At 46.4% G+C, this 25,158-nt stretch overlaps 2 protein-coding genes across 3 annotated transcripts; one reads left to right on the forward strand and one right to left on the reverse strand.

The window, feature by feature from the left end:
* Positions 1-594: 594 nt before the first annotated feature.
* LOC119446423 (histone H3.v1) lies at positions 595-1,998 on the reverse strand. Its single transcript, XM_037710849.2, has one exon. The coding sequence runs from the start codon at positions 1,848-1,850 to the stop codon at positions 729-731; it is 1,122 nt and encodes a 373-aa protein (XP_037566777.1). The 5' UTR covers positions 1,851-1,998; the 3' UTR covers positions 595-728.
* A 203-nt stretch (positions 1,999-2,201) lies between these two features.
* Positions 2,202-25,158, forward strand: LOC119446422 (cleavage stimulation factor subunit 1-like). 2 transcript variants are annotated; one of them, XM_037710847.2, is made up of 14 exons: positions 2,202-2,429; positions 3,161-3,288; positions 4,068-4,145; positions 5,836-5,928; positions 6,064-6,104; positions 9,242-9,364; positions 10,902-11,120; positions 17,096-17,218; positions 17,903-17,978; positions 20,106-20,185; positions 20,696-20,851; positions 22,096-22,240; positions 23,921-24,001; positions 24,911-25,158. In XM_037710847.2, exons 1-14 carry the CDS (start codon positions 2,371-2,373, stop codon positions 25,024-25,026), a joined length of 1,518 nt encoding a protein of 505 aa, XP_037566775.1. In that variant the 5' UTR covers positions 2,202-2,370; the 3' UTR covers positions 25,027-25,158. The 2 variants fall into 2 exon arrangements, with proteins under 2 accessions (XP_037566775.1, XP_037566776.1); XM_037710848.2 differs by lacking the exon at positions 10,902-11,120 and having other exon boundaries at positions 2,206-2,429.

The raw sequence follows: 25,158 nt of genomic DNA on the forward strand, positions 1-25,158 counted from the left end.
AACCCATTAGCCCCAACCAACAAATGCTTGGTTAAGCTGCTGCCGACAATTATTTGATAACAGAAACTTTTTTTTTTTCTGTAACCTTTGTATCATGCATTACGTTTATTGGTTAACTTGCGAAAGCACTTTGCTCATGCTGTCAAGGTAGCTTAACACTCACACTTAAGCCAAAGGGCCTTTGGAGACCAAGTGTATATATATTTTCTTTTGAATGAAACCTAATGCTTGCGAGTGCCCAACAATCTAGCTGCTTTGCTTCAGGTGGAATGAATTTGGAACATGACTTAACTTGTAATGAGGTTAAAATCTGAGAAAATTACTGTTTATTTTGATGTTCTGCAGTCAAGTTGAAGCTGCAGTCTAACACACGACATTAGCACAGTGCCACTAGCACATCCTTGTGAAGTCATGGCAATGATATATCGCTACAGTGTACGGTAGTATTCTGTATGATATGGTCCGGCTCTGATGCACCAGGAACGCCAGGAGACGTAGTGAAGCCAACACAGGGGAGCCCCTTGCCTATCCTACGTTTACCTTACTGTGCTAACAGTGAAGACATGTGGAGCCTCTCTCTAGGTCCAGATGGTGTCAGTTTAACTCTCACATCCAAGAGGCTATACACACCCAATAAACTAATATTTATTATCATTATAATACATTCTGTACCAATGACATGTCATAATGCATTCTGCATCACTATAAACAAGTAAAATAAATAAAAATTAATGTCTTTCAGTAAGGGACTGCTGCAGGCTTCCGTAATTTCTTATGATGGTCAGCAGTGTCTGTATGTCCCTCGGCATGATGGTGACACGGCGAGCACTGTGAGCTATCAAGTTCGAACCCTCGAGAAGTGCCACAAGGACTGCTTCGCTGCCCTGCTGCAATGCATCAAGGGCCAGTCTTTGTATTCTCAAATCGTGACCACCTGTCGCATGGCACTGCATGATCTCGCGCACCACTCTCGCAAATGAAAGCCGCGGGATTAGAGTTTGCGTACTGGATCTAAACCGCGCAATTTCCTGCAGTGCTCTGTAGCCTACTGGTCTTCTCACTGCCGTGCCCAGCTTTCGTTGGTTGGACGGCCGCGAAATGGGCGACGACCTGCGCCCCTGCGCTGCTCTGTCGACTCGGACAACGGGTTTTGCCCTAGACTTATCGTTCTTGCTGCTCGTTGAAGTCGGAGAACGTTTATCACGGGGTTCTGAGGCAGCTTCTTCACGGCCAGGTGTGCTCGCAGCGCTCCGCATCGGCTGACTTCCGGCAGGATGCTGCAAACTAGTATCTGGCTGTCTTGCGCCGCTGAACCTGTCAGGAGGCTCTACTTTGGGCGCACTTTTCTCGGCGATGGGAGCACTGGCTCGTGCTGAGGAAGCCGACGATGCCCTGTGATGCACCGAACTGTCCTCACGGCGACTCCAGAACGACTGCAGTCCTGACGGTCCTGGACTGCCCACGGGACCGCGATGCATCGAACTGTCCTCGCCACGTTGATAAGAGGTACCCCAGAACGACTGGCTTCCTGATGGCCCTGGAGTATTATGCTGCGGCTCTGCAGACTTGTCACCAGATGAGGTCCGAAGCAGCGTTCCTGACGACGGCCTAGTTTCGCTTTGTCGTTTTCTTTGCACACTTTGCCTGACGGCGCTCCGTGGCCGGTGTAGTTGCGGCTCTGTAGGGCCACACAAGTCGTCTTCTTCTTGGTCGCTTATTTTCAATATGGACGAGCTGAGGGACGAGCCCGACGACGATCTCGACGCCGCCCATTTTGAGAGAATTCGCCACTTGCCCTGACGCGACCGTTCCCTCGACGAGCCCAAGCTGCTGATTGTGAGGTGTGCCATTTCTAAACTGCACACTCTTGCCTGCTTCAAAGTTCGTAGCGTAATGCCCGTTTGTTACGATGGAACTGGTGGTAGATAACCAGGGCAGGCGCTGACCAGGAACTATGGTCGGCTATGGTCTACCAGGAACGCTACCAGCATTGGCACACGTCTCTGGTTGCCCGTGGTTTCGCGCTGTGCTTAATAACAACATAACATGTTTCATTTTAATTAAATATTAATGTAAAAACGTTTCTGATTGCGTTTTTAATTTAAGACGAATAATCAAATATTTATACATATGGTTGTCAGTCAGCGCCATAGCGGCGAAAAAAGCAATCAACAGCTGACGGACCATTTTTGTCCGGCCTGCACTGGCTCGGTGTTTTGAACGTGGTGTTGCCGGAGTCGCCGGCGTAGCGTGGCTCTTCTTGCTGTCCAAGCGGCGTAGCTGCCGTAGTTTCACCGAATTTCATCTTTCGACAAAGTTTCTTTGCCATCGCGTTATTGGTTCCATTAGTTCAAGTTTCACAGGCTCAAGATGCTGAATAATACAGCCAGCATCAAGGACCGGGAGACGCTCTACAGACTCATTATTAGGTGAGCACCTTGTTTAACTAGATAATAAGTACGAACCTCACATTAAGCGTGCTTCCTGAGCACGTTAACGTTATTCGTTCGTATGGACTTTTGTTATCCAGAACGTCGCTTACGCTGGGAGAGGTGTTATTATTTAGCTGCCGGAACATGTGTCGAACACTCGGTCACAGCTGAATATTGCTGTTGCTTTTCCACTGAATGCTGCGCGTGCACATCTGTGCACAAATGGAGAGTGTGCAGGTGGCTGAAACGTAGCCTACATGGACACAACAAACCATACAACCACGAGTTTCGATTAACTTACCTGAAACACCCACGCTTTAAAAAGGGCGATAATGTTATGTCATAGCCTCCTAGTATATAGGAGGCTATGGTTATGTGCGCGTTCAAAGTGTACGCGTATCCTATCTAATAAAGGCGTTTAGCGACTGGTGTACAGTACCGAATATTAAATACGTGAAAATTAAACGGTTTGTTGTTCTGAAATGAGCCCCAAAGTTACTATCCCCGTCAAAACCGCATCCACCATGAATTCGGTGTTATCGGTAACATCTCTGCTACAATGGTGAAACGTCGTCTCCAAACGTTGCCTAGCAAAGGAAAGTGAGCCACTGCAAAGGCCGAGTATGTACCCGTGTTTTTCGTTGTGCAAACATTGTAAAACTGCGATTGCTAGCACATAGCTAACAAGTCTGCTGCCATGTCGGCCTGCTTCATTTCTTTGTAAACAGCCAATTGTTCTACGATGGCCATCAGACGCTTGCAGTCAGCCTGTCCAACATGGTGAAGGCGCACCCAGCGTGCCCCCCATCCGACAGGTTGCTCAACATAGTCAGTGCTGGCCTGCGAGCTGAACAAGGTGAGTGCATGCTACACCTTCACAACCGGTGAACGTAAATCTCAGTGCTACAATATTAGATTCATTACCGATTATTCATTATGACTGTCTTCATTTGCACTTTCTCACTATATTGTAATTGTGAAAATATGAAAAAGCTATATTATGCTCTTCCTTGCTGTGCATGCTATGTTGCTGACAGGAGAGCATGCACCAACTGAATGAGAAATCAAACAATTATTCTTCAATCTTTACAGGGCACTTTGATATCATAAAGAGGTACTTTGGAATATTAGGTTAAGCTGTATTAGTAAACTATGCTTCAATAGCAATTACAAAAAATGGGTGGCGGCACCGTTGAGAACTTTCTGCGTCAGGTATATGCAATGTCAAAAAAACTCCAGGGCCAGTACGTCGGCATGATGTCAAGGATTGCAGCACATTTTTTTTTTTTTTCTTCAAATTTTGGCCGTTGTGGTTTAGTAAAAGTTCCTGAAACTGCCAAGCTTCAGTCTTTGGCTCTTTTAGAATACAAAATGGTTCATTTTTGCCGATAAAAGAGTTATGAGGCTTGAGCAGATGGCATCAAAATCCATGCCGTCATGGTGACCTCGGCCAGGAATTTCAATCCATCGTCGCCAGCCGTCTTTCGTTAATGCTTCATTTCTGGCGTACCAAGTATTTTCTGACAGTAAGAGTGACTTTCTTGGTATAGTAGAAGTTTAAGTTACTAGCGCAGCTTAAATTATTTTTCTCAGTAGTATCCCTGTAATGCCCACAGTGCTCTTTTTTTCTTACAGAATCAAAAGGCAACAAAGTTGCAAACTTGGACCAACCCTACATGGGACCGGGAATCGACTTGGAGTATGAAACTGAAGGTACAGATTATGTTTTAACGATTTGTGGGCTGCTGGCCTTTGACAGTAGTCCCCTCCAGTTTTGATTGCATACTAGGCAAGCTTGTTCCAAGCAAAGCCGTAGGAAGACATTGGATCACCATCAGCCGTACCTTATGGCAATGGACTTCATCCCGTGCCTGAAAATTTATTAACCTTCTTGCACCACCTAATTCAATGCCACCCTTGCCTGTACTTTCCTTGCCTTGACACCTGTTCCATGGTCGGTATTCTGTGGTCCATAAAAGACCACTGGTTCTTGACTGTATGTATTACCTATATCCAGCTTCACTTCCTCTTTCGGGGCCCTGAAACCACCTATGATGATTAAAAAACGGGCTTTTGTGGTCGCTTCATCACGTGTTGCGATGCCAACAGGATCATGCATATCATGTCACCAGGGTAAAAAAAGCTGTCAATTGCTCTATATATGAAGTGGCATCAACTACGTTCTTTCATTCAGCATGCCTTTGCCATGTGGTCACATGCCCCTTCTTTCTGGTCGTCTCTCTTGCTGTTGTGCACATTCAACTTGCTTTGTCTCATACGGTGTGTTTTGTGCTGTGCATGCGGCAACAACAGCATAGTCGAAAAATGACGAGCCCTGATAAGTGAAATTTCATTGTTTTGGAAAAAAGAAAGGACCTCCAATGTGATGCTTGGTATTGATGTAGTGTCTGTATGTTTTCTGGAGGAGTATGTGGTGAGGAGGAGAATGTGTCCATGGGTAGCGAAGGCAAGAGGGGAACTGCACACTCGCCTTCGAGCCTAGAGTTGTTTAGTGGCCCTAGAATCTCAATTACGAATCAGCTACTTGCGTTTTCTCTCTTATTCATGCTGCCTTCATAGGGTCTTTTAACGTACACCTAATACTTCCTGTCTCGTCACTTGTTGCGGGGTCTTTGGTTACACGCTGGAGAAGCAGCGCACATTTGATGCGCGGTGGCTGTTCTGTATGGCAGCAGTTGGAGTCCGTATGCCACGTAGCCATCACACTACCAAACAACCCTGGATTACTTGGGCCGAATGTGGGTCACTGCTTTTAATTTGCATAAATATTAACTGTCATATTTTTTAAATATAAAGCAACATATCCATCCAGGGTACTCGATTGTGGTGACAGTATCACCATAATCTGCATAAAGTTGTGGTGTAAGCCTTGCACCATCACAGTTTATTTTGTAAATGTGGAGTAAGATGGGATTAACTTGAAATGGGGGGGCTATAGAAGTGCTTTTAGACATTAGCATAAAAAAATGATAATTTCTGACCACAGGGGCTTTGTTGTCTGTAGAGTGAGGCCATCGAGATGACAGTGATTAGTCGTGGTTCTGTGTAAATTATTGTTGGAGTGCAGTATTAGTGACATTGTTGCATTCAGTTTCTTGCGGTGTAGCAAATAGTGCTAAGCTTTTTCAGAATTGAGAATTGTAATAGCTTGCAGATGTGGTATATACAATGCCACATGTGCCTTTAAATCCTCAAGCTCGATCAGTACTTTCCAATTTGTACCAGTATTGTCAAGGACGAGTGCTACTCGTTCACGGTGCATTTTCCTATTCCTTGCTCTGCAGTAACAAGTCATGCGCATCAGCATTGCCTTTGTTCCCAGTATATGTTTCTCAGTCAACCTTTTAGACATTTTAAGGGTAACACTACATCGTTATTCTAGCCGCCTCCCTTGCACCGGAACCTGCCTTGTACGAGACCTGTTACGTCACATCACACAAGGCACAGTGCAGAGCAGGAACATTCAGCCGTGATGGTATGTGATACCATTGTTTTCTTTCTGGGGTCATCAGAGGGTTAGCATAAAGTGAATCCCTATTGCCGAGCGAGTTTTGTTGTTTTATCTTGCAGTGGTATTGAAATATATTTGTGTTCTTGTTTACTTGTTCAGGGCAGCTTGTTGCAACTGGCTCGGCCGATGCTTCAATTAAGGTGAGCTTCATTTGCTTTCGTTGTTTCAAAAATTAGGCATAGAAAACATGGACACTAGAGCAACGAGGAACTCTTGCGTCCCTGTTTTATGGGCCTAAGCTATCAAGCTATGAATCCTCAACAACTTGCTCAGCTTTCTCCTGTGCAAAGTTTAATTTACTTTCTTTCATCAATGCTAATGAATTCTCCGGCCACTGTCATGGCAGCTTTTCCTGCGTTTCTTGAAAATAGCCCAAATACAGAAGACATGGAATCCGTGACATCATACTGACAGTTGGTGGTGCAGTTTCTTGGGTGTGAAATTCAAATACGTAAAGTTTGCTCCTCATTCTCTACACTGATTAGAAACCCTATTGCGAAGAATGGCAAACACATACAGTAAAAGCTCGTTGATGCAATCCCGTTTCATACGACTTCCCGGCGCCAATATTTTCAATCGAGGAAAACAAAAAATGACCCAATACAGTTCGCTTCTGTATTACAGGTTAATACGTTTACAGAAAACAATCTTTTGGCACCAATGTTCAGTACATCGCCAAACTGCGATCGTGTGATATGTTTTTCGGACACTAGATTGCATGTGATCAAGAAAAGGCACGAGGCAGGCGTAATCGAGGAGCAGTAGGCGCCCACTGCGGCAGCTTCCCCGCTGTGCTTGCCCGTCCGTGTCATGTGAAAATGCTGCCACACACTCGGCTTCCTCTTTGGGCATCAGCAAATTTCCTTGCGGGTCGTTGTATGTTACATTCGCAGCTATTACCACCAACCCTATTGTGATAAAATATTCTGTGTCCCAGTGCATGTGCTGTAGCTCCGTTGGAAGGATACTGCACGCTTTTAATAGGCGATAACCCAAACACACCGTCATTCTCTGCAGCAGGTGGCACAAAGTGAGCGTCATGTTCGTCCTGGTGCAATCTTATTCCGGCGATGCCTGCCAGCTCAATTTCGTTTCCGGTCACTGCCTTGAAACGTTACGCAATCGGAAAACAACACGTGTCCTGGGCCGCTCAGGAACCACAGTCAGAGTCTCGTGTTGCAATGACTCGTACAACGCTTCTCATTATGTGGATGTAAACTACAGTTGAGGCTGCTGAATATTTAAAATTAGTGACTTCGGATTGTAAGTTTTTCCGGTTAGTAAGTTTTTTTTCTCGCGTTTCCCCCAAAACGTGTGAATGAGGTTTTACTGTATTTTAACGAATCATCTGCCCCTATAAACTGATGTAGCATTTTTCTTTAGCAACCCATAAAAAAAACAGCGGGATTGTGTACATTAATGTGGAAATTTTTTCAAAGAGGGAGGGATGTGGAAATGTTTAGATTTGAATCTACATGAACTTGGACAATGATGCAGTTATTTCTGTATAGTATACCCATAGCTTTGACTGCTTTCGTGACTTGCCACAATAACTCAGTGGCTATATCATTCGACTGCCGAGCACGAAATCGCGAGTTGGTTCCTGGCCACTGCTGAACGCATTCTTGTAGAGGTGGACTGTAAAAACTGCTCGTGTAGCTAACTTTAGGTGTACGTTACAGAATCATCAGGTTGTAAAATTAATACGGAGACCTCCACCTTGGAATGTCTCGTAGCCTCGGTGTTGTGTTGAGATGGTAAGAGGAAGGATTAGCTCGAGGCCTACTCCAATCTCTGCATTGCAAATACTGCACGTAAAATGCAGGAATGCTTTTATGAGACAACTGCTGGAAGGATTTGGAATGAAATTTGTTGCATTTGAGAGGCAAAGTTAAATTATAGTGACTGTAGAAAGCAAGATTTTGATTCAGGGTTTGTAACATTGTTACAAAAAAAAAATTTCGGAAATTTGCAAGCTTTCAAAGAAATAGAAGCACGAAGCTTGCAGATCGATAACTCTGCACCAAAAACAGATTTCGCAGTTCCGTTAATTGCATCTGTTAGAACCTCTCAAGCGGACAAATGTGATTTATGAATTTGGAGCTTACATAAAATTGTTAGTCTTTCCAAACCCACTGTGGTTGCTTAGTGGCTACGTTGTTGGGTTGCTAAGCATGAGGTTGCGGAATCGAATCCCGGCCACGGTTAACAGAGTTGTTAACTTAATGGTCTTGTTTTTCTAAATTTTGCAATTTTAAACAATCTTGATTAATAAATTAACGGCTTAAATAAAAAATCAATTTCCTACCGCCACTAGATTCAAATTTTATCTCTTAAACGCTATAAACCTCGTCAAGTTCGGTGCAGTGGTTCCTAAGAAAAACGATTTTTCAGTTTTTATGTATTTAGATAAGAGCACCCAAGCTGAAGCTTCCTCATCCTGAAAAAAGCAAGTTCTCCATACCCATGTAGTTAGACCCATAGCTAAAGCTACCTTCTAAGAGGAAGCTTAGCTCATGAGCTCCTACCTAAATGCATGGGAACGGAAAAAAATCATTTTTTCTTAGCTACCACTGCACCACTGCACCGATGTTGATAAGGTTTGTCAGATCTAAAAGAAGTTAAAATCTAGTAGCGGTAGGAAGAAGATTTTAAATGCGTAAGAATTCCTATCCCCACCCAACGAGAAAACCCGTCTGCCCGCCACGTAAGGTGATCACATTCAAGATAGGGTCCACAGTAGCAAGCAAATTGACCTTTGTGCTGCCTCTCACTTCAACGCGAACTAATTGGTGAGACCACAGCACACACAAAGGTATCAGCACTCGGCGCATTCTGTCCCCATTGCAGATTGCTTTCAAGATAGGGCCTACGCAGCTGCGCCATATGCAGCCACCGCCGGAGTACAGTTGATCACGGTTCATAATGGTTTGATGCGGATGGATAAGGCGCTAAAGAGCGATAACGACTTATAATGAACGGAACGACACCTGCACATCTAGTGCCGCCGCCTGCTGTAGTTTGCTGCCCTCATCAATTCACCTTGTGCCACTGTTCACAGCGCTGTCGTTTGTACTTGGCAGGATCAAGTTTCATAACATTGATAATGACACCAGGCTGCATGTGGTAAAGTGGTTATCTGTAAACACATTTAAACACAGCAGCATTTCTGTGCTTTACATGCGTTTGAATAGGGAAATCGGAGTTGGCTCCGAGCTAAAGCTTCCTCAGAAGCCCTGCGAATCAATCAATCACCATTTCCATGCATCTCTGACAGATCCTCGACGTGGACCGCATGCTGGCCAAAAGTGCCATGCCCCCCGAGGTAGCAGCACAAGAGTCGGCACAGCAGAACATGGAGACACATCCTGTCATTCGCACCCTCTACGACCACATTGAGGTGAGGCTGCCAGTGCCAGAACTTTTTTGCCTTGCCTGACTTTCTTACCGTGAAAGTCGTGCTACGAGCAGCTTAAGGCAGGTTGTGTGTTATGGTTTTCTGGTAATTACATCTGCTTGCTAATTGCAGCTGCTAATTGTGCCTGCTTGTTGGACGTAAATGCCTGCGACAATAGATTAGTATTTTGCATGTATCAGGTGGTTTCCTACTTATGAACTGTGTGGACACCTTGTTGGCTCACTCTACGTCTTCCTGCTCTGTGTCACTAGATCGTTTCATAGGTGGGCTTCTCCACGCAACATGATGGCGTTTGGACAGAGACTCCTCGCACGTTCAAGCACTGAGCCGAAGGGCCAGGCTGGCTCTTGCCACTCATGTGGTACTTCTTTTCAGGAAGGCGAGACATCTAGAATGGTAAATTCATTTATTGAGCAGAAAATAGGCTACAAAATACACTATGGACTTGAATGCACAGAGCACACTCGGCGTCTGCTGCCGCCTGTGGTGTAGAAAAGCGGGTGGTGCACTGCGTCGAACAATGGTGTGTATGCTCAGGGTGAGATGTGTTTGAAAATCCTAGCTAGCGCTTGCCACCGCCGACTCTGGTCGGCGACGGTTCATACACAAGAAATATGACGCACCGAGTGTCTGCTAGAACTGCAAGGACGGCAAGCAGACCGTCTCAGCTGGCCACACTGACACAAGCCAGCAAGGCACGCGAATGTCCCAAGGTCAGAGCGTGAAAACATAGATGGACGCTCACGTACGTAGCCGCTTGCCTCTAGTGTCTGCCACTCGTTCTTGTGCCTGCTTGACTCCTATTCATGCTGCCACGAACACTCCTCGGTCAGAGCGTCTTTCCTACATCATGCGCCACGACCCAATTGGAGTGCCGCGCAGGCAGGACTGTTTGGAACGCGGGCGCAACGCTCGGAGAAAAACACATGGGGCTGAGGGACAGACAATGGTTCTGGCGTTGTCTCTGAATAGTGAACGGGCCAAGAGCCGGAGCATACAAGAAGGACTGCACCCGTTGGACCGAAGGAACTCCCACATTCCTCTCCCTGAATATGGGAGTTCCTGCTGGCTGGTGAATAAGCTGACGGCATGTATTACAAGGGGAAGGTCCTTCGTATCAGCACGCATCAGACATTGCAAAGACTGCTAGGTTCCAGCCTCTCTTCCAGCACAAATTAAAGCAAAATGAGAACAACTGTCTCTACACTAATAACACAATTATAATATGAAAAACGAAATGCGGGTGCATCTAAATAACACGCTGTACAAAAACCCTGCATAAATAGCTGTTAGGTATAAAGTACTGTTCGCTACAGAAACACACACACAAAAGAGTGTCTATGAAAATAAAACGGCCATAAAAGCACCTTGGAGCCTCCATGTTCAGTGCTGAAGAGTTCAATATGAAACCATTGCGCTTTCTGGGTCAGCGGCCACCGCGTCTTGATTTTGGCTCGGTTGGCGGAACACTTTGTTCTTCTTTCTGGGCTGCTTCCTCATCCGCCAGCGTCTTCTGCAGGACGAGCGCTGCAAATTCGGAGTCCTCCCGCAACCTCAGCCGGCACAACTCGGCCAGCTCGCAGTCCGTCGGCGTCGCCGCCGCAACAGAAGGTCCCGCGGAATCGCCTGCTGCGCTCCTCCTCCTCTCCTCCGGGTGCATGCGGCCGGTGTAGTTGCAGTCAAGGACGACCAGCGTCCTGCACCTCCCGCAGGTAGCGGCGTCACCGGGGAGGGGAAGGTGAGCGCCGCCCGAAGCAGCGTCCTTTATAGTGAATGTGTGCCCCCTTGAAAGGATAGGGCATGTGGTGCTGGCCCCGATGCACCTTCCTGACACTTCCAGGTAGCCACCTTCCGTGTTTTCTGGCCAGCCTCCGTAGGTGTTTAGGTTGAGCAGTCGGCTGAGTAGCAGGTATATTTGCGGCAGGAGGGCCTGGCCATGCACCCCACTATTGGCTGTGGCGATGGCTCGAAGGTGTGGCAAGAGTAGGCAGCTTGACCATTTTAAGCAGAAGTGGGCTGCTGAAGGTAACGATGAAGGCAACTGTTGGCATCTGTCGAGAGTGCAAATGGAGGTGGGAAGATGCCACCAGGCACCGGCAGCAACAGTGTTTGCAACAACAGCAAAGACTGCACTCATTTCTGAGAAGGCGGCAAGGGAGAAGGGAGGCAGAGGATGGAAAGTCGCGCCTCTGGCTGGACACTGTTTTTCTTATTTGCGCCTGCGACAAAGCACTTGTGACACGTGCACTTTGGGCCTGCAGTGGATCCAAGTGCAGGGAAAACAATGTCAGAGGAATCCAAACCGCAGTCACCTTCCCCTGCAAAACACTCAAGAGGTTACATCCCCCCCCCCCTCACTGGACATTTCTGAAACAAGTCACAAAGGCGAAGAGGTGAACGAATGAGCACATAAAGCTTCCCTCTACAGATATGTACAATGATAAGTAGAAGTCACAAGCTGGGGCAGTTTGAAAACAAGGCTATGTACAGGAAGGAGACTAAACCCTCTATGAAAAGATAAATAATACAAGCACTGAACAAACAGTGAAGAGAAAAAGGTGCTTTTAGACATCTATACAGAATGGGCTGGAACTATAGTGCACTGGTCTCTCTGTGGGAAGTCCTGAAGGAAAAAGGTGCTCACTTGCAGAGGCAAAAAAAAACAAGAGCGTTTCTTTTACCAGAAAGTCTGGAATTGTGAGGGTGACATTGCAATGGCCATTGCCTTGGGGGGTACAGTGTGGCGGCTAAAAGTAGTCAGGAGCACTGGGTGTTCTGTCTCCCAGACCCAACATTGCTGGTCTCCAGCGTCAACTTGTTTAGCCTGCAATAGTAGGCTTTGAAGTCTGCAATGGGAACGCCGACCCTAGTTCTCCCCATCTGAGGAAGTGGTGAGAGCCATTTCTTCACTGGGTAAGGCCCCAGCCATTTTAGAGCCAACACAACGGAAGACCTTCTGCTGGCTTGGGTGGCCCCAAGCTATCCCTTGCTCTAAAGAAAGCACAGACAAGCCTGGCATGATGCTGCATTCCGTACGAGGAAAGACCCCTTGGGCATTCTCAGCCTCTTCTTGGTGCTGTGCAAAAATAATCAGCGGATTCGCCAGTTCGTGACCAAATGTGAGAAAAGCGGGGAGAGACTGGTGGAACTTTTTTCTGCTGTCTGAGTGGTGAACGTGAGTTTGTTCACGTGGTCTGCCCAATCCTTTTGGTTCTTGGCATAGGACGTGAGCATCAACTTGACAGTATGATTAAAACATCCTGTTAGGTTGGAATAGGTGTGGTAGGGCGACATAAGGTGTTGCTTGATCCAAAGATATGTACACGTCTTGGAAAACACTTTTTAGCTATCAGACGCTCCGTAAATCCAAAGTGTATGAAAACTTCCATCAGTTTGTCCAACACTGTCTGGACCATCACCTTATGGAGTGGAAAATGTTCCACCCACTTCATTAAATGATTGACCACTGCCGATTAACTGAAAGCCCTGCTTACTGTTTGGCAAGTGTCTCCATAAGTCGCAGGTTGCAAACTGTCAAGGCCGCTGACTGTCAGTTGGCTTCATTAAACCCGGCGGATGGCCACCGCGAGATTTCAACATCTGAAAGATGTGGCAAGTCCAACAGCAACGGAAAACGTCCTGCTCTATGCTGGGCCAGGTGACAGTGGTCACAGTGCAAGTGAGTCTTCTGAAGACCTTTGAGGTGCTCAGTCAGTGGTTCGTAAGCGTAATGCAAAAGTGCGCATCTGAGATTCTTCCATCTCATCTCCTCGGTAGCCATATATCCCTCCAAGAGCCCATTGTGGTCCAGCAGGTAGCAACTTTTGGGACTACCAGCTCGCTCGTTCCCTTCTGCACTTGTTGCAACACCAGCACTGTTGTGGTGCTCCATTTCTGCTAGTCTACCAATAACGTCTCTGCAAAATGAATCATCCTACTAGGCCCTTAGAAGCTATTCTCGGCTGAATGTAATCGCGACCTACCCAGGGGGAAAGCCGGTTTCATTACTTCTTTTTGGAGATGCGCCCAAGGCCTCATTCATCTGTGTCGGGGTGCGGGACTGCCCTTTGACAGATAATCCCTTCTGCACGTGCGCAATACCATCATTAAAAGAGGTGACAACATTGTTCGCTGCACGGCCGTGGCCACTGAAGCCATCTTTACCACTTGTTCCAGCTGATCTAGCAACAACACTCTCCTTTGGCACACTAACAACTCTTGCCCCCACTGAGGGAGATGTCCCATTACTGCCTGGCTGCACAATGTCAAAAACCTGTTTTATTGCAATCTCATGTGTAAAGGGGAACCCAAAAGTGGCTTCCCTCTCTTCTTCACGCACCCCTCCGCTCGTACAGATAAACGCGTCGCCGGCTTCCATCTCCCGCCGCCCGTCTCCGGCAATAGCTGGGTGGGGTAGTTGGGCAAGCAAAAGTCGTGTGCAACGACGTTCATGCTCCCCCTTCTATATTGCATTGAAAAGTCATGCTGTATGAGAAGTGCACAGTGCACCAGCCAACCTGCAGGTGCGCACAGCCTCATGAGACGGCTGAGTGCGTTGTGATCCATCTACTCAACGAATTTCGTGCCGTATAAATAAATGTTGAATTTCTGCTGTGCAAACACAATTGTTAAGCACACCTTTTTCGGTGTGCTTAGGCAAGCATGCATTTCCTCCTTTAGCTCAACCGTGGCTGCGCATGGCTATCTGTGCGGCTGAGTGCTTTGTGGTCTGCGTGCCCCTTTCTTGGAAGTAATCTGCGGTGGGTGCAAAGTTTGGGCAAGCCGAGATGGCTGGTTCGGTTGAACGTGTCTTAATGTCTGACCCCCATTCTCGTTTATGTGACAGAGGGACCGTCTGGGAGAGCAAGGAGGAATATGGCCCAGCCCACTGCACATAAAACACCAGGCTGTGCCACGTGTGTTCTTCCCATTGAAAGCACTTTGTTCTGTTCACCCTCCTCCACCTGCTGCACTGCCCTCAGGCTGTTTTGGGATGTTTTCTACTTGGCGCACATTGCTCTGGAGTGTTGTGCATCTTTCAGGAGGTGTATCGGACCTGTACACTGCACTAAATGCGCACTGTGCATACTTATAATAGTCTCAGGCGTGTATGCTGATCTCTTAAATTTACCGATTTTGAATGCCTACTGCAAAGGTGGGTTTGTGCAAGCTATGCCTGCTGGCGCTATTGAGAGAGGGCTCCTGCCCATGCACAGTGCGACTCCAGTGCTTAGCTCGTGGGCAGTAGAGGGCAGCAGGCATGCATGGCCCTCATGTATGCACTTGGCCTTGGTGGCCAAGTCCTCCAGACCACGAAATCGATTGTTGTGCAAGCAGGCCGCAGAGGTCAGGTGAGCCTGCTTTATCACCCTTTTAAACCGCTTGTTGTTAGAGGCTGTCGGCTCTGCTCCCTGAAACAGCTCTTTTATCCCTTGCACACACTGAAGAAGCGATTTGTCAGGGGCCTGTGTCCATAACTCGAGTTCGTGCTGTTTCATAAGATGGTAGTCGAGGGGTAAACATTCCTGGCAGAAAGTTGCCTTGAAATCTTCGGTGTCATTGCATGGTGGTCGAAAATCCAGTACCACTGTGCTGCTGACTGTGTAGGAGCATTGGGTACAGCACAAGCTGTCATCCTGTGGTCATGAAGTCCTCTAGCTGCCTGATGGTGTGCCAGATCCTCGAGAAAGTCCGTGGCACTAACCGTGTCAGTGTAACCACGATGGGTGGGTGCTGCCAGCTTAATTGCTGGCCGTGACTATTTTGGCCTCTCCAAGGAAATCTGGAGGGCACTGGAATGTGACTGAATAAATTGTGTGACTTGGGTAAGTGGCGCTCTCGTGTCTGGTGCAGTTAACCCACTGGGAGCGCCTGCTGATGGGCTTTGAGCACTTGGGGCATGTGTGGTGCCTCCCTCAGTTCAGTTAACGGTCCTGTGCTCAAATGAACACTACCCGAAACTGGCTCACTGCTCCCCACAATGGAACTCACGGCAGGTGGCATCTCCTTACCTTCTCCGCGGCCACTGGCGATGGAAGCCACAGCTGCGTAGCTCCTGAAGCCAGGCTGGGTGCGCGACAGTTTTCCCTCTTTTGTGGCAGTAAGCTTTAGGAGGTTTACACTAGTTAAGTCGGTACTCCGTGCTTCGTTTCTGCGAGGGAGCTGCACCCCACTTGACACCAGCATCAGCCGAGTAATCGAAGAAAGCGACATTCATGAGTCGTCAACATTGACGACTCATTAAAGCCAGGTAACATGGCACAGCAAGCTGATCACATGGGTCTTTAGCTCGTTACACACAGCAGCCATACAAAGGCAGTTATTGCTCTACGTTTGGCATCAAATTGTGGGCTCACTCTACATTACCTGCTCGGTGTTGATAAATTGCCCCAAAGGTGGGCTTTTTGTCGTAACAGGGCGACGTGCAGAGACCCACCGCAGGTTCAAGCGCCGAACCAAAGGGCCAGACATCCTCTTGCTGCACGTATGGAGCTCCCTCCCAGAAAAGCAAGATGTCTAGGACAGTAAATGGCATTTACGGAGCCGTACACTGCACAGAAAAATACAATACTGCATTTGAACACACAGAGCACACTCGGCGTCCGCTGCCCCCTGTGGCAAATGGGAAAGGGAAATGGCGTGCCGCGTCTACCAATACCAATTGTTCATGCACACGGACTGAGAGGGGTTTGAAAACACTAGCTAGTGCTTGCCGTCACCAACTCTAGTCAGCGACACTTTGGACACAAGGAATGCAGTGCACCACCTGTCTGCGAGAACTGCAAGGCATGTGAATGTCCTAAAACCAAAGTATTGAGGATGAAGAGATGGACGCTCATGTACCTTGCTGCTTGCCTCTCATGTCCAGCACTTGTCCTTGTCCCCGCTCAACTCCGCTGTGCGCAACGAGAACTTCTTCCCTATGTCGCAACCCAGTCGGAGGGCCACATAGTGTGACTGCACAGAATGCGGCTGCAGCGCTCAGCGAAGACTGCACTTGACTGACCGAACCTTGATGTACAAGTTGTTCATAGTCAAAGGAAATGGCTTGCTAGGCATGTCACTTGCTGTTTATAGATGGATTGTTAAAGGGTGCATGTCTAGAGCAGTGTTCACAGACCCCCCGAAGCTCTCATGGGGTCCACAGAGGGTCTCATGGGGTCAGGTCCGTTATGGTCTGCAGACCATAACGTTGACATAGCTGATGTGTACCGACACAGCACGGTGCAAGTCTCCGTGCCCCTGCAGCACTCCCTTTGTTTGGTGCTGTTCAAGTTCCCTTTGCGCCTTCGCACTACAGATGAGTGGATGACAATCTTTAATTTAATGAACCTTCCACCTTGCAGGCTTTCACAAAACTGATTTGCTATATTGATCTGTGTTGCTGTGCTTCAAGTTGTTGAATAATTCACCCTCGCACTGCAATCTGCTAGCCTCCTGGTTGGCTCCGGTGGTAGAGTGAACGCACCGGAAAAGTGTTGGTCCTTGGTTCGATCCCCGGACCAGGACGGATTTTTCTTCAAATGTGGAGCTTTTTTTCTGAGAAAGCTGTATGGGTTTCCTTTGTAGTTTCTTGCTACAGATGGGATGTATGACAATTTTCCAGTTTCATGAACCTTTCTCCACCTCGCGGGCATCCGCAGAACCGATTTGCTATTCGGATGCATAAACTTTGTGCTGTCCTGCAATTGTGAACTTGATGTTCTATTTCAGGAGGTGACGTGCCTCGAGTTCCACCCACGAGAGCAAATTCTGGCATCCGGCAGTAGGGACTACACTGTCAAGTTCTTCGACTACTCAAAGCCATCTGTGAAGCGAGCATTCAAGACAATTCATGTGAGTTCCCCTGCGAACGTTGCGAATTGTTGTCACACCTGCCAATCTCTCCCGAATGTTTTGTAAAGTTTACAATTCGGGCGCATTCTACAAGTTTACGAATGTATCACCAAGTTTTCAAAAAAAAATTCTGCTTGTGAAAATATTTCAAAGCTGTTTGCAAGATTGCAAAACTGCGTGCAATAAATAAATTGTGATGGTACTTGCGCCACCCTCTTAATAGCAGCTCAAAAAGCCATGTACCAGGAGGGTAGCTTCTTCTGGCAAGTTTATTCAGTTAAGTTCTTGAAGCAGGTAAAATTGGCAACAGCAAAGGGACTGAAAGAACTCACCGAGGTCTAAAACAATGTTTTCAATCTCTGCTGTTCCAAGTTTGCTGCTGAGTGTGTGCTGCGTCTGAAGGTAAATAATAGTTAATAAAGTGTGTACATATCCAAGAATGTGGGTGCTGAGGGGAAACTTTTTTTTTATCATGCTATCCCATCTCCCCAACGCGGGATTTCATGTCTGGAGAATTTTTACAAATTACAAAGTTAATAAGTTGGCACATGTTCATTATGAATGTGAGGCATAAAAATGTCTATAACCCAGTAATGATCTAGGTTCAGTCATTTTTCTGCCTTGTGGTGTTTTAGGATTGTTTTGGCTGATGGTGGTGGTTAAACGATTATTTTAAACCTGCAGGAAGCGGAAATGGTGCGAGCCCTAGCATTCCACCCTTCTGGCGACTTTGTGCTGGTGGGAACCCAGCATCCTACCAGTAAGTTTACTCCTTGCTTGACAAGAAATATTCTTTTTGATTGTCCTGCACTTTAACACGTGTGGGATTTTTGAAGGGCCCTTGCAGCAATATTTTAAGAAAAGCGTGGAGAAAATGTGGTGTCTTTTTTTAGGAGGAAGTTCTGACAGTTGTCGCTGTTATGGGTTCTTTCATCACAGTATGATTTCGGAAGTGCAACAGGCTGATGCACTAAAAAGAAGGGACACAATGCTAGACAACAATTGTGTGCTCTCTTCTTTGTGTGTGCATAAGCTGTTGCACATTTAAAAGCATAGAACTATGATGAACATTGACCGAGAAGCCAAACATATGAAAATCACTTGAGGTCAGGTCTGGACTGTATGGCGTGTGTTCCAGCAATTCAAATCCCAACTCCTTTATTGTTTCGGCCGTCCATTTGGCAGAATGTGGCCGAGCGTCATCTTGCTGCAGGATGACACCTTTTCGCAGTTTTCCACAACATTTGAATCTGATTGCAGGTTTCAGTTTAGTTCTCACTGTTCTCAGTTTAGTTGAGTTCTAACTGTTCACAGATTCGCCTCTTGTGGTGAAATGAATGGCTGCCACACTTTCCATGTCCCAGAATAGTGTTAGCATAATCATACCAGCTGATGGTTGATGTTTAAATTTCTTAACTTCTGGTGATGATGAGTGTTTCCAAACCATGCTCACAGCCTTACTTTCCGGTTCGTGATGATGTACCCAAGTTTCATCTACAGTAACAATTTGCTGTAAAAATCCATCTCCCTCGCGACGATAACGGGCCAAATGTTTACGAGAGATGTCCAACCTTTGTGTCTTATGCTGCGCTGACAATTCTTTTGGGACCCACCTTGCACACACTTTCCGAAAGTTTAGCCTGTCATGTAAGATGGAATACGCTGAACCATGACTAATATGTAAAGTATTGCCGATTTCGTCCACTGTGATTCGTCTGTTTTTCATTACCATACCCTCAACGACTATAAAATTGTCCTCAGTCGTTGATGTCGATGGCCTGCCCGATCTTTCCTCGTCACATAATAAGTTTTTCCCTGTTTGAAACGCTCTATCCATTCGTAGAACTTGCTTAGCGATAAACAACTCTCACCATACTGCGCTTGCATTTGACAAATAACTTCCACAAGCTTAACACCTTCCGCAAACAAAAAGCAAATCACTGCCCTCATTTTCTCGGTGCAGATCGACAATGGAGCTGCCATGTTTAACGGTCTGCTACACTCTAACGACTATAACGTGGGAATAAGAGGGATACGAGAAGTGTTGCAGATGACACTAATTCAGCGCTGGATACTAGCAGTGTTACCAAACTCTAGTGCGAGAAATTGCAAAAGTCCCTTTACTTTTTGACTTCCCTCGTATCTAATGTTAGCCATCCAGTCTAATGTATCTGTTAAAACATGTAAGCCTTGTATCATTCTATGAGCATGTGCCAAGCTGCCATTGCTTTAAAGGGCAAGTGCAGTAACATTTTGGACCAGGTTACAGGTATAGTTACGGATAGTGTAGATATAAAGCAGCTTCTGTGCAAAAATTCGTTTGAAATGTGAGTGGATGCTACATGAAAATCTTGCAAATATGTAGACATTTTTGATCTTGGGAGAAAAAAAAAAAAAGAAGGAAGAAAACTGCCATTACCACTTGTCAGAAGTTACACAGAATCGAGCATGTTGAGAACCAGCGCGACACCCGAGTGTGAACTCAGAGATTGAGCTGTACCGGCGGTGCACTCAAGATGTCACAGGCCATACTCTGGTATAGGTCGTATCCGAAAGTCACAATGTCCATACATCACCTGCTTTGGTTTTATTTAAAGTCTTTTAACAGAAAGAATTGGACAATGACCAGCCTTGCAGCATTGCTGCAATTGCTTTGATAGTAAATACTGCTCATTTCTAATCATCTAGGCCAAAGTGAAATTTTGTTGCAGTAGGCCTTTAACACCTGTAACCTTTGTGGAGGTAGCCCACATTTGGGCCAGCTGTGGAATGAACTATCGTGTAACTGCATTACTTCATTATTTGAGTATCGCTTAGTGGAGTGGATGAATGAGCGTGCCGTTTGCAACTAATGCCTGCCATTTCTTTTTCATAATTTGTGATCCAGTACGACTTTACGACGTCAACACAGCCCAGTGTTTCGTGTCAAGCGTGCCTTCAGATCAGCACAAGGGTGCCATAAATGCGGTAAGCTGGTTCCACTCACCCTAACACAATGTAATGTGTTCTTTCTCTGCATATATGAGTATGGCCCAGTAGGAACACATGACTGGTCATAAAACCTATATACGTTAGACTGCAATCAACATTGTTGGTAAGAAGTAGCTGATTTGACGCAAGCGTTTAATGCCTAGGCACGCATCTAATGCATAAAGGAAGTAGTATGCATGATGTCATGTCTTATCTCGGCTATACAGTGAAAACTTGCTGTATTTCCCGAATAGGGCGAACTGTGCTCTTGTGTGTGTTATAGGCAGAGAAAAGCACAATGCAGAGTACGGCATGTTTCACATGCCTTGGATGGTCTGCAAAACTAGAGCTGCTGCACTACCTATGCTGTGAGCGGACTCCTACTTGGTGGCAAGACATGTTTCAAAACTTCTGAACTTGGGTTGCAATGCTGCTTGCACATCTTCAGTGACTCTAATAGGGCGTGCACACCTGTAATGATATCCTTCGTACTTTTTGTGATGACAGATTCGCTACAACAACTCTGGCAAGCTGTACGTCTCAGCTTCCAAGGATGGTGATCTGAAGCTCTGGGATGGCGTGAGCAACAAGTGCGTCTGCACATTCCCACAAGCCCACGACGGCAACGAGGTCTGCTCTGTGGTCTTCTCTCGTAATGGCAAAGTGAGTAAGAAGCTCGCTGCACTCCTCATGGACACGGGCGCTCATTAACACTCCTGCATTCTTTGAATATGGCGCATCTAGGCAAGCATTGTTTGACGGTTCTATTTCATGTGCATTGTGTGACCGCACAGCAGCAGAAATGACTGCTGTGCGGTCATCGTTCTACATGTTCTACACAGTGCAGGACTGGGCTCACGACTTTGATAAAACTGCAGTAGTTGTGCGCTTGTAACGAGTGTTACATTAAGAGAAGCACTAGGTATGCACAACTCTTCCAGCCAAGCCGTTGGCTGTTCTCTGTCATTGCTACAGTGAAAAGTCCAAGCACATCCTCTGTTTCTCTGCATTGTGTGTGTCAGTGTCGCATTCTTGGTGAAGAAGCAGAGGTACTATGAGAAAGGAGAAGAAAGCAACATTTAACTGACAGTGGCAAGCATAGTCGGCTGTCGTTGAATCGTGAATCCTACGGCTCAAGGGACTTCAGTATTTATACATGCATCACAGCACATTCACAGCAATATAGCTGGTGCTTTTGTGGATTTGAGATTGTACAAAACCGTTCGAATTAGGTGTGCTGCCTAATTATAGAAGCTTGCCTCACCACTTAATCGGCGACAATTTGCGTGCACGAAATTTTCAACAGAGCAAGTGCATCTTGTGTCGAGTGATAACTTGATAACAGCGATAATTTGGTGAACATTATCACCGGTAGAAAGTTACATAACATAATCGTGGCAGTATTGAACAAGTATACAGTGTATGTTTACAAAGGCACCCATAAAGGCAGGGTGGCGACAGTGCTTTTACCTTATGGGTATACTGGAGCGCTGCACCTTTAGCTTGCCACACTTGATGTGCGGAATGAGGTAGGTGTTGGCAAGATTTCATAGAAGTCGGACATAAAATGGCTCTCAGCTGTGAGTGTGTGCGTAAGCACCTGAGACATGCACAGATCCAAGGTTTCCCTTTTGTGCCCCACACAGACTTCTGAGTGTGACAGTGTGTCTGCATGAACTTCAAAGGCCACATCAGGCAATACTGTATTGGATAAAGGTGACATTGTGTGCATCGCAGTGATGAAGTTCTTGAGAAGATGGTGGTGTTCGCTGTCATAGAGCACACTATAAATGAGTTGAGAGCCGGAGGAGCCCCTGAAGTTTAAAATTTTTGTTTATCTCATGTGCATAAACTCGCTCTAGCTTTTGTTTATCCCGTTGCCAACAGTGCCAACCCCTTCCTTGCAGTATGTTCTGTCGAGCGGCAAGGACTCCATTGTGAAGCTCTGGGAGCTATCCATGTCACGGTGCCTCATTGCGTACACGGGTGCCGGAGCTACTGGAAAGCAAGTTCACAGGGCACAGGGCATCTTCAATCACACGGAGGACTATGGTGAGCTGCGCATGTACTAGACGTCAAGAAGGGGCATTGCCTCATGGACTAGCACTTAGAAAGCATGCACCTGGTGGTTGTCAAACTAAAACTGAGCCAAGTCCAACCAAAATTTATTGAAGGCCGGTGTTTTTTGAGCTGGTCCAGCTCCTCCTCCAGAGAAGAAAGTTGGGCTACACTCTAAAAACAGCAGCTTGCTCCCTTTGGGGCATATCTTTGTCCCACAACAGTAGTCGTGATGTCTTGCTTACTTTTCCTTTCTTGAAAAACTCTGCGCTAGCCACTTTCCTGTCAAGAATGCTATGTCAAGCTGATAATGCGCCTGCCTTTGGCTACGTGGAAGTGCCAGGCGGGCAGCTTGGCACGCAAGATAAATTATGATTATTGTTGTGAGACAAGGATACGCCCCAAAGGCGTGTAAGCCGCTTGTAGGGCGCAGTTAGTGTGTATTCCGCAATTCAGACATATTTAACTATCGCTAAAGAGACGAAGGAACAGAACAAGAAGCACAACCTAGCGTCGCATCCTGGGTGCCTCTCATTCTGGATCTACGACCTAAAAAGGTCGTAGATCCAGAACGAGAGGCACCCAGGATGCGACGCTAGTTAAATATGTCTGAATTTCTTCATCAAAGGTAAGATGACAAGAGGTGCGGTTGTGTTTCTTGCCCCTTATCGCCTTCAGGTTTCAATAAATTTTCGTTGCAGTTTTCTCAGTTTTAATTCAGTTGGTCGTTCCCAGCCAGGCAGACCTCTGTCAAATGTTTATCATTGAGGTTCTGGTAGCGTTGAAGCCAGAAATCACATGTACAAAAGACTTGTGAAAGAGCAGAGAGTTCTCTGAAAGAAAATTTCCTAAATAGTCGTAAAAAAAAATAACGAAGCTCCAAATTTACAGCTCTTTAGCTCAATAATAAATGCACTTAGTACTGTCGACTCCACTTATAAAGGACATCAAGACGGTGGCATGAACTTGCCTTGAATGTCCGTATAACTGCTATGTCACCAGCTGCCAATTTTGCCTGCTTCCGGAACTTGTCCACTTATAATAATCTATCAGTTATAGCGACCAATTTCAAGGCATTTACGATTTTCTGACCCTGTCTGTTGAAACTGCATCCAGATATAACGACCATTTTCAAAAGCGCCATACTGTTATATCGAAGTACTTCAAACCCGGTTGCTGTTAAAATGAGGGTGTACCCAAAGGCATACCGCCAAGATGTGCGAGTGACACGCGCGGATTTCAGAAGCTGTCAGGAAAGGCACTCACTTTCAACCATGCTAGGGCAACCGTGCTTTCAGGGCAAAAAGGACTGCTGCTTACGGTGGCCATGGCCTCCCAGTCTCGAAGGCTGCGACGGCGGTCCACTAGTACGGAGGTCTCTGAGCGGCACCTTGGTGTCACCGCATGCAACCTCGGAAGCTACGGTGGCGGCACTCTAATTTCTTGCGCAGTTCTCCATGCGGCACTGGAAGCACCGGGTGTGCCGAAAGCAATTGCGGAGCTGGAAACATGTCATGGCCATTATGCTTTGGGCACCACCTATTGCCAAATGGTGTGATTTACTAGTAGTGCAGCTTCACTGAACACTCCTCTTGGCTTGACAGGGCTGGAGTGCGGTGTCATCCGCAAGTGAACAGTGAAGGAACAAAAATGTTTGTTCTATGTCCCCCGCAGTTCTCTTCCCTGACGAGAAGACTACCAGCTTGTGCAGCTGGGACTCGAGAAATGCTGAGCGGCAGCGTCTGCTTTCCTTGGGTAAGGACTTGCATATTAAAGGCACAGAAGATGTCATTGCCTGTTCTGCCAACTGGCTGTGTGCCTGAACACGTGATCTTAATTTTGCCTTGAGGAAACAGTCTCATGAAAGTTGCAGCATTTAGGATTCTTTTACGCTTACACTGGTGCAGACGTTTCAGAAACTTGTATAGTATTTTCAAATAGATAACCTGCTTGAAAGCGTCTCAGCATCTCACAGGTTTACCAATGTATAAAAAAATAATAATAATGACCGAAACCTTTTATTCTGACTGCTTTATCTCTCTGCCATTATTGCTTGATATACCAGAATATTCAGTGCAAGATATGATTGAACAATTCGAGCGATTAACTTGCTCAAAATAGTGCTAGTCTGTATCTATCATCCTATGTATCCCAGAAAGATAAATCTCCTCTGGTACCACTTAGAGCAGTTCTTGCAAAAAAAAAAAAAAACTCTCTTCAGTTGATGAGAAATTTCAATACTTCAAATAGAGTGGTGCACACTAATGCAGCTACCAACACATGCAAATCCTTTCATACAAACCTGTCACGGTAAAGAAAACATGCCAGACCTCTTGGCATGGAGTGGTGCATATGCACTATCAAACCTTATTTTTAAGAAATGGGTTATGACCAACTAAATAAAATGAACGAATGAATAAGTAATTGGAATTTCCTAAAAATTGCCTTAGAAACCATAGCATTAAAAAAATCTCGTTATAACAAAGCAGAATAACAAGAAATTTTGCCCTTCGGATCTTTTTATTCTTGCTCATGGATATAACAAAGTAATTTCAGCTCCCTCTCTCACTTTCTTACAGCAAGGCTTTACTGACTTATCAATGCATGGTGTTACGCTTTGCATTGGTGAACTCTTGTGTGTAGCCTTACTTTTTTTCTGTGCAGGCCACAACAACACAGTCCGTCACTTGGTCCACTCGCCAACCGGCCCGGCCTTCCTGACCTGCAGCGACGACTTCAGGGCTCGTTTCTGGTACCGCCGTGTTGAGGCCGTTGACTGAGCACATTGCGTTGTCCCATCAACCGACGTCCAGTGCACAAATCATGCTTTGTTTGGTCACTTTGCCTCCACAGTCATCCATTCCCGAGACAGAAAATGGCACACTAAGTGCAAAATAAAGTGTGTCTTCTTA

The sequence above is a fragment of the Dermacentor silvarum genome, chromosome 3 (assembly GCF_013339745.2).
Source record: "Dermacentor silvarum isolate Dsil-2018 chromosome 3, BIME_Dsil_1.4, whole genome shotgun sequence".
Taxonomy (NCBI): Eukaryota; Metazoa; Arthropoda; class Arachnida; order Ixodida; family Ixodidae; genus Dermacentor; species Dermacentor silvarum.

Coding starts and splice junctions, on each gene's coding strand:
- LOC119446423 (XM_037710849.2), bottom strand. CDS start 1,850: ATGGCACACCTCACAATCAGCAGCTTGGGCTCGTCGAGGGAACGGTCG.
- LOC119446422 (XM_037710847.2), top strand. CDS start 2,371: ATGCTGAATAATACAGCCAGCATCAAGGACCGGGAGACGCTCTACAGA. Junction 5,929..6,063: donor AGGAACATTCAGCCGTGATG/GTATGTGATACC, acceptor TTACTTGTTCAG/GGCAGCTTGTTGCAACTGGC. Junction 6,105..9,241: donor CGGCCGATGCTTCAATTAAG/GTGAGCTTCATT, acceptor CATCTCTGACAG/ATCCTCGACGTGGACCGCAT.